Source organism: Triticum urartu, chromosome 6A (genome assembly GCF_056163025.1).
Source record: "Triticum urartu cultivar PI428250 chromosome 6A, HENAU_Tu73, whole genome shotgun sequence".
Taxonomy (NCBI): Eukaryota; Viridiplantae; Streptophyta; class Magnoliopsida; order Poales; family Poaceae; genus Triticum; species Triticum urartu.
The window spans coordinates 323,345,836-323,353,295 of NC_141878.1; the positions used below are offsets into that span (position 1 = coordinate 323,345,836).

At 43.7% G+C, this 7,460-nt stretch overlaps 1 protein-coding gene across 2 annotated transcripts; it reads right to left on the reverse strand.

Moving 5' to 3' along the window:
* Nucleotides 1-557: 557 nt before the first annotated feature.
* On the reverse strand, nucleotides 558-6,890 carry LOC125513217 (isocitrate dehydrogenase [NAD] catalytic subunit 5, mitochondrial-like). 2 transcript variants are annotated; one of them, XM_048678254.2, is made up of 8 exons: nucleotides 6,720-6,890; nucleotides 6,279-6,451; nucleotides 2,441-2,761; nucleotides 2,099-2,260; nucleotides 1,829-1,903; nucleotides 1,351-1,460; nucleotides 1,202-1,274; nucleotides 558-1,022 (listed from the first exon to the last, which is right to left on the reverse strand). In XM_048678254.2, exons 2-8 carry the CDS (start codon nucleotides 6,432-6,434, stop codon nucleotides 831-833), a joined length of 1,089 nt encoding a protein of 362 aa, XP_048534211.1. In that variant the 5' UTR covers nucleotides 6,435-6,451; nucleotides 6,720-6,890; the 3' UTR covers nucleotides 558-830. The 2 variants fall into 2 exon arrangements, with proteins under 2 accessions (XP_048534211.1, XP_087384062.1); XM_087527936.1 differs by lacking the exon at nucleotides 1,829-1,903.
* Nucleotides 6,891-7,460: the final 570 nt, after the last annotated feature.

A 7,460-nucleotide genomic window follows, 5' to 3' on the forward strand; every position in this document is an offset into this window, starting at 1 on the left:
AATTTCAAATTACCCTATACATTTGGACATATACAGGATAGCATTGGATGACGACCTCCAACCCTATACATTCGGACATATACATAATAGCATTGGATGACGACCTCCAACATCAGTGTCCACAGACCCTATCCACAAGCGGACGCCGAAACAAATTTGCATGTTAACGTTAGAATGCCCTTAGAAGCACGTGGGCACTTCCCCGAAGATTGCATGTAGAGAAGAGGGAAGACCATCCAAGATTCCCGAAGAAGTTGCCCAATACCATAAATGTAAGTTCAAGAAAAGGCTCTTACCTCAAATCTCCGAACCCCAATAGTGTTTTATGTGTTAACGATGTAGCCCAATTAAAGCTTGTCAACAAGGATGACAAGGTGGTCAAGTACCAGTACATGGCAAGCATGCATCCTACGAGTACCAAATGTTGTGACAAGTAGGATGATAAGCATCAAGTTTTAGTTAATTTTTTAATCTAAAGTTAAGATCGCTCAAGTTATGTTAACTGACCTTGTTGAGCACAACGAGGACGGTAATACCATGACAAAAAGCAAAAGAAAGAAGATCAAAATCCAGTTCTCTAAGAACTAGAACAAACGAATTATATGCGCTGATGCTGCCAATGATTATTACAGACGATTCTTCAGCTTGACTGCAATGCTGGTAAAACTTTTCCAAGGACAAGAATGCGAGGATTATTCAGGAGCCTTAAACGGTGTCTTAACACCCAAGGAAATCGAGGTGCCTGCCACTTCACCTACTCAGGCTAAAGCTCCTGGTATGCAACAAAATTAGATGGGAGACAAATAATCGACAGAAAGAGCAGCTGGTGCTCAGATATGATCGCAAACTGCTTTTGTGTAGTCTGATGTTGATGACTTCCCACCAAGATCAGCGGTTCTGTACTTCCCCTCGGCAATTGTCTGGAGGATGGCATTGTGGATCCGGTCTGCTTGGTCATTGAATTGCAAGTGGCGCAACATCATAACAGCACTCAACATAAGAGCAGTTGGGTTTGCAAGGTTCTGCAGGCAATCGAATATCATTCAGTCAACAAAGAGACATCATAAAGACTGTCTAGACATCACGAGAGAACTTTGGTTTCATATACACATAACGAAAAGCCAGAAAGCCATCAATTAAAACATCATGAACATGTACATACTGAGAAATCTCATATGGTAGATATTTAAGATCACTTTACCTTGCCAGAGATATCAGGTGCAGAACCATGAACAGCCTCTGCCAGACAAATGCCACCTTCACCAATGTTGCAGCTGGGGAATAAACAATAGTTAGTTGATATCGTCTAAAAAACACAGTAAATCGACTCATGAAGATAAAAATCTCTACCTGGGAGTTAAGCCCAAGCCTCCAATCAAACCAGCACATAGATCACTAATAATGTCACCATACAGATTTGGCATCACTAATACATCAAATGTACCAGGATTCTTCACGAGCTGCAAGAGGATGCAGTTCATACTCAGTGATGTCATAGAAGTAAATGGCCTACTTTCAGTACTCCCTCCTTCCATCTATATAGGGCCTAACCGTTTTTCGAGGCTAACTTTGACCAAATATTAGAGCAATAATATATGACATGCAACTTACACAAAGCACACCGTTAAATTCGTGTGTGAAAGAAGCTTTCAATGATATAATTTTCACATTGTGCATGTTATGTACTATTAATCTTGTCAATAGTCAAAGGCGTTCTTAAAAAACGCATTAGGCCCTATATAGATGGAAGGAGGGTGTACATGATTATCAAGTGTGCAAACGGTAAAATTAACAAGTGTGAAGTTTCAGTGTTGACAGATCAACATACTGTCATGCAGCAATTGTCAATAATGACTTCCTCATATGTGATTTCAGGGTACTTCTCAGCTACTTCACGGCAACACTAAAATTGTACATATAAAATAACCATGAGTTAGCTCTCAAGACAAATGAAAATGGGGAACAGATAGCATCAACAGCTACTTCACGGCAACACTAAAATTGTACATATAAAATAACCATGAGTTAGCTCTCAAGACAAATGAAAATGGGGAACAGATAGCATCAACAAGAAGGAACAGGGGTGTAGCCATCAAACCTTGAGGAAAAGTCCGTCTGTTTTCCTCATGATATTAGCTTTATGTATCGCAGAGACCCTCTCCCTGCCATTGGCTTTGGCATAATGGAAAGCATACTCTGCCACTCTCAAACTTGCTTGGCGGGTAATAATTTTCAAACTTTCCACAACACCCCTCACAACCTGAAGAAAAAGAACTGTGCCATGACTAACAAGAACAAGAACAACAACCACCAAGCCTTCAGTCTCCCAAACAAGTTGGGTAGGCTAGAGCTGAAACCCATAAGATCTCAAAACCAGCTCAGCTCATGACTAACAAGAACAATGGAAAGAAAACTATCTTTAGGAAAGAATACACAATACCTGATGCTCAAGGCCACTATACTCTCCTTCAGTATTTTCACGGATTGTCACAAGGTTCACATCATCATATCTAGTCTTGTAGCCTGGGAGGCTGTTGCAAGGCCTGACATTGGCGTAGAGTCCGAGTTCTTTCCTTAATGTAAGATTCAAAGAACGGTGGCCTTTTCCAATAGGTGTAGCCATAGGACCTTTCAAGCCAACTTTGTTTCTACGCACCGACTCCAGGCTCTCCCATGTCAAAAAGCTCTCTGTTCTGGGATCAACTTCCGTACCAACATAATGTTCTTCCCATTCAATAGGTACACCTGCAACATTGAATACCTGAAACAGTAAAAGAAAAGATTAGAAGTACGGAAGTAGAACAAGCTACCTTCAAAGAAATCATGCTTGAATGAGTTTTGTGCGTGAATTTAATCACTCATCTTAGTAGCAGTATTCTTGCGAAACTCAGTTGCAAAAGTACAGTTTACAGGTAAAGCAATTAGCTTCAGATAGCTGGAACCATGTATCGAAGTTCAAGATGAGAGAGACGATCATGTCACTGCAATTTAAAAACAGATGGGCAGCCTGGCGCAAAAGACAGGCGGGGCAGCTCAGGCTTTGACTTCACCAGTCCAACAAGCCTGGCCTGGCCCGACAACTCTGATAGCAACTAATCCAGCAGGCAGCCACCATCTAAAATCAACCGGCAAATAAGGCCTTGATAGGAAATAAGGTTCTAGCGGATCTTTGTAAAAAATCTAAAACTATATAAATGCAGTACAGATACGGTTCCTTCAAAAAGTTTCTAGTTGATCCAATCCCCAAGATATCAGTCACTTGTTCCTTTTCTGCATGACATCTTTGTCAATTGCATATTATAGAAAAAATAATTGTTATGTTCTTGTCCACGATGATTTTTAAGCATCTAAGGACATACCACCTCTCACCTATTGGCTTTGAACCTTTGATCATCCTGGGTTCAGTATACAGATACAACAGAATGAATGTCATTGTAGACATGGAGTAGATATCCACACTTTATGAATGAACAATGTATACAAGTTATTTCAGATCAAAATTGGCAAAGATGCATATTCTGAACTTTCTAGAATGACAGGAGCATCCAAGGTAATTATTCAGAAATATTACTGAAATCCCAATAGCCATTCTGTTGCAAAAAAAGAAGCCAAAAATCAAAACAATAGCATAACCAAGTTACACAAATGACACAATGTTCCAAAGTGAAACAGGGTTTTCACAGAAATACAAGCAAATTCAACTGTGCCCCAAATTCTGAACAGCCAGAAGTCCGGCTTTCTGCAAAAGAATAAGGGCCTCTTTGATTCTCAGGATTCTCAAAACGCAGGAATAGGAAAAATGTAGGAATACAGTGTCATGTCCTCTTGTATCCTATGGGATTTGGAGAAGTGTTTGATAGCACAAGAAAAGCAAAGGAATTCTACAAAGAAGTTTGAGTGGATGAAAAGTTTCCTCCAAAATGTAGTATAAATGAATCCTATGGAAAAAATCCTAAGGATTTCAATCCTACAAATCAAACGACCATCACAGGAAAAAAATCCTAAGGATCCAAATCCTGTAAAAATCCTATGCATTTCCTTTGTATCAAAGGAGCCCTAAATCATCTTTACTATTGAAGGGTAGTCTGCCATCGTCGTCGTCATGGTTAGACCTCCCATCCCCTCGTATGTGCTCCCCTCCCACCAATTTCTCCATACCACCGCCTCCCCCAGTCCTTGAGAGCGGTTTGTGCTCTCTTGCTCCTTTCCTCTCCGTACGTTTCCTCTGTCCCATGATTCACAACGTGAAAATACCGAGCAATTTGATAAAATGACACACTTTTCCTTGTACTTTGATCCAATGGCACGCCTTTCTTTTTATTAGATTAAATAGCACACTTTTCATTCATAGCTGGATAAAATGGCACAAACTGAGTTTTTCCTCCTTTTCCAAGTCTGAGCCCACACGTCATAATACTTTGGACGAATTTGCCCTTCTGTCTGGTCAACCGGTTCGATTGAAACAGAGGAAAGGAGACTATGCCAAAAAAGATCAGAGGAGACGAATGACCCAGAGGAACGATCAAAACAGAGACGAACGATCCCGAGGAGACTCACAGGTTTCCTCCCATCCCGTCTCTCCCTTCATCTCTCTCTCTCTATATTATATATCTTTCTCTCTCCTTCTAATTCGATTCAATAAGCATGTAAATTAAAGCTAAATTTCTTCAGGACCGGGCATCAATACAAGCTGAATTTCTTCACAGGAAAAAGCATCTGTAGCTTTTAGACAGCTGAACGGGCAATCAAAATTAAAAGCTAAATTCAGGCCAGCGGCATGAGTTTCATCAGGTAGACTGCTAAAGCTAGCACTACAGCGGCGAGCAGCTACAGCCAACTACAACAGCAAGCAGCTACGAACACGTGCTACAGTCAGGACTCGAACATGTCCAGCAAGGGACCTGGACTACGACGCGCTGCAGGGAACTTGAAGTGGCGGCACCCTTCTTCTCCTGCATGGGTGAGGGAGCGGCCGGAGCGTGGTGGACGGCGGCGCCCTTCTTCTCCGACACGCCAAGGGAGCGGTTGGAGTGCGGCGGACAGCAGAGCGTCCTCCACAGGAACGGGCGCGGCGCGGTGAGGTGGTGGCGCCGGGGAGTAGCGGCGAGGATTCATAGTTGTGGGGAAGAAGCACACCGAACCAGTAGCGGCGAGGATTCATAGCTGTGCTTGGCTCCGAACCAGTTGACCAAGAAGAAAGGGCAAAATAGTCCAAAATATTATGACTTGTGTGCCCAGACTTGAAAAAGGAAAAAAGACTCAGTTTGTGTCATTTTATCCAGCTATGAATCAAAAGTGTGCTGTTTAATCCAATAAAAAGAAAGATGTGTCATTGGATCAAAGTACGAGGAAAAGTGTGCCATTTTATCAAGTCTCACTTCAAGTCACCCCTCTGCCACCCCATCCAATCTCACTTCTACCTTAACCCGTCATGGACTCCTTGCACCGTGACTTTGACGCTGCCCCCCCCCCTTCCCCCTACCATCCATGATGTGCATCCCCTAGCCTCACCCTGCACCTGCAGTCCCTCCCCGCCCAATCCAATCGTTGTTGCACCGCCAAAAAAAAATAGTACAGATGAAACAGCAAAAAAATAATGCTGTTGGGGAGCCTCAAACCACACACCTGCGTCTACACCCAGCTTAATCAAACCAGCAAGCAACCAGCTCACTCATGTTCTGAATTGGAAAGTATTTATAAGTACAAGCCAGTGTTTCCATGGTCCGTGCGCACTTACAGGTGCAGTGTTGCGTGCTTGCTTGAGTTTTTCTTTGAACTGTTGCAAGTCCATTGATTGTTGTATACAAATCCGACACAACTCCAATTATTTTTAGTCCCGTGCGCGGGCTAGTTGTTACTCCCTCTGTTTCTAAATGTATGACGTTTTGGCAGTTAAAATTGAACTGCCAAAACGTCTTATATTTAGGAACAGAGAGTGTATTAATTATGCTGGGTGTGAGGATAAAACTCACACCTGTTAATATCGTATCAAACATAAGGAAAATCTTCTACCTTTCTTGCTAAACTTATAATTGCATGGGGCCAGGGAAATTGCAAGAGATGTCACTAGCCATCCAGGGAGGCCAACCACTAAAAAGTTCTATAGAGCTCAGCATTAACGATATGCCCTTGTTGGCGTAGCTTCAAACCTTGATCAAATAAAGTATAAAGACATTTCTACATCATAAGGACACAGAAAAGCAGACCAAGTTGTGGTAAGAACTCATACATGAGTCTATCACACAAATACGACACCCAAGAGAAACAAAATCCTCTACCTGCTTGACCGACTCGGCGATCTCAGGCCCGATGCCATCACCGGGAAACAGGGTTGCGCGGATAGTCTCCCCAGCCTCCGTGGAAAACGATGCCCCAACATGCCGGCCCGTCGTCCGCGGTAGGACAATCCCCTGAAGCAGCCTTCGGAGTGCCATGTCTCCTCTCCACCACTCTGAAAGGCAAAAACAACAATCAAACCTATACTCCAGATGACTCCAGATATCTACGCAGGCGAGTCGATTCGACCAAGCAGGCATGCATTAATTTCCAAAGACTAGGCAGAATAAGCGCGCATGCATCGCGAATCGATGGATCGACCAACAGAGCACGGAACGCCACGCCCGATGGTCTCCGATCGAATCGGGGATAATTCAGGAACCGCGAAATCGAGAGGAGCGAGATCGGATCGGGTAGAGGGAAAGCGACGGTGAGGAATGTACCGGAAGAAGAAGATTCGCGGGTAGTGTCAACAGCGGCGGCGGCGGGCGGCGGATGGGCTCCGCGGTGAGAGGGGGGAGGGGGCGGGGAGCGGTGGACGAAAGATGGGGATGGGAAAGGGAGAAAAAAGGGTGGCAACTTGCACAGACTCTTGGCCTCCACCCAGGGCCAGGTCTGCGGTTCCTCCTCTTCCCATTTGGCCATCCATCTGGATCTGACGGTCTGCGTTTCCTCGGCCAATATTTGCTTTTTTTTTCCTCTAATATTTGTGTTGTTGGGTACCCAAGGGCACACGCTGACAGCTGCACGTGAGACTAAACGTGGGAATCCGACCACAGCCCACTTAGGCCTTATATAATGGGAGGTGCTTAAGGAAGGTGCTTATAAAAATAAACCAGACTTTTCTTAAGCACCGATACTTATTTGTACAGGGTAGACGCTTAACTAAGCGTCACTTCTATAGAAATAGGCACCGGTGCTTCAGAAAATCTCGGTTTATTTTTCTAAGCACCCCTCTAAGCATCTCTTATTGTACAAAGTCTTAGTCCCGCCAAGGTTTGGCGGGTGTTAACTAACAACCCACTGAAAAATAGGTTTTGCTCAAAAAAAACTAAAAAATAGGTGGCTTAGCTCGGCATAAGTGAGATTCCACCGAACAAATGTATAACTGATTCCTTTCCACAAACTTAGATAGCGGTTGTTGAGGAGGTAGCTCTCCTGGTCCAAGATCCTAGGCGAGCGGA

Bases quoted from the DNA above. Each gene is read 5' to 3' on its own strand.
- LOC125513217 (XM_048678254.2), bottom strand. From the start codon at position 6,434: ATGGCACTCCGAAGGCTGCTTCAGGGGATTGTCCTACCGCGGACGACG. The intron at 2,762-6,278 runs GTAGAGGATTTT...TTACTGTTTCAG, and splicing joins TCGCCGAGTCGGTCAAGCAG to GTATTCAATGTTGCAGGTGT. The intron at 2,261-2,440 runs GTATTGTGTATT...CTTTTTCTTCAG, and splicing joins ATAGTGGCCTTGAGCATCAG to GTTGTGAGGGGTGTTGTGGA.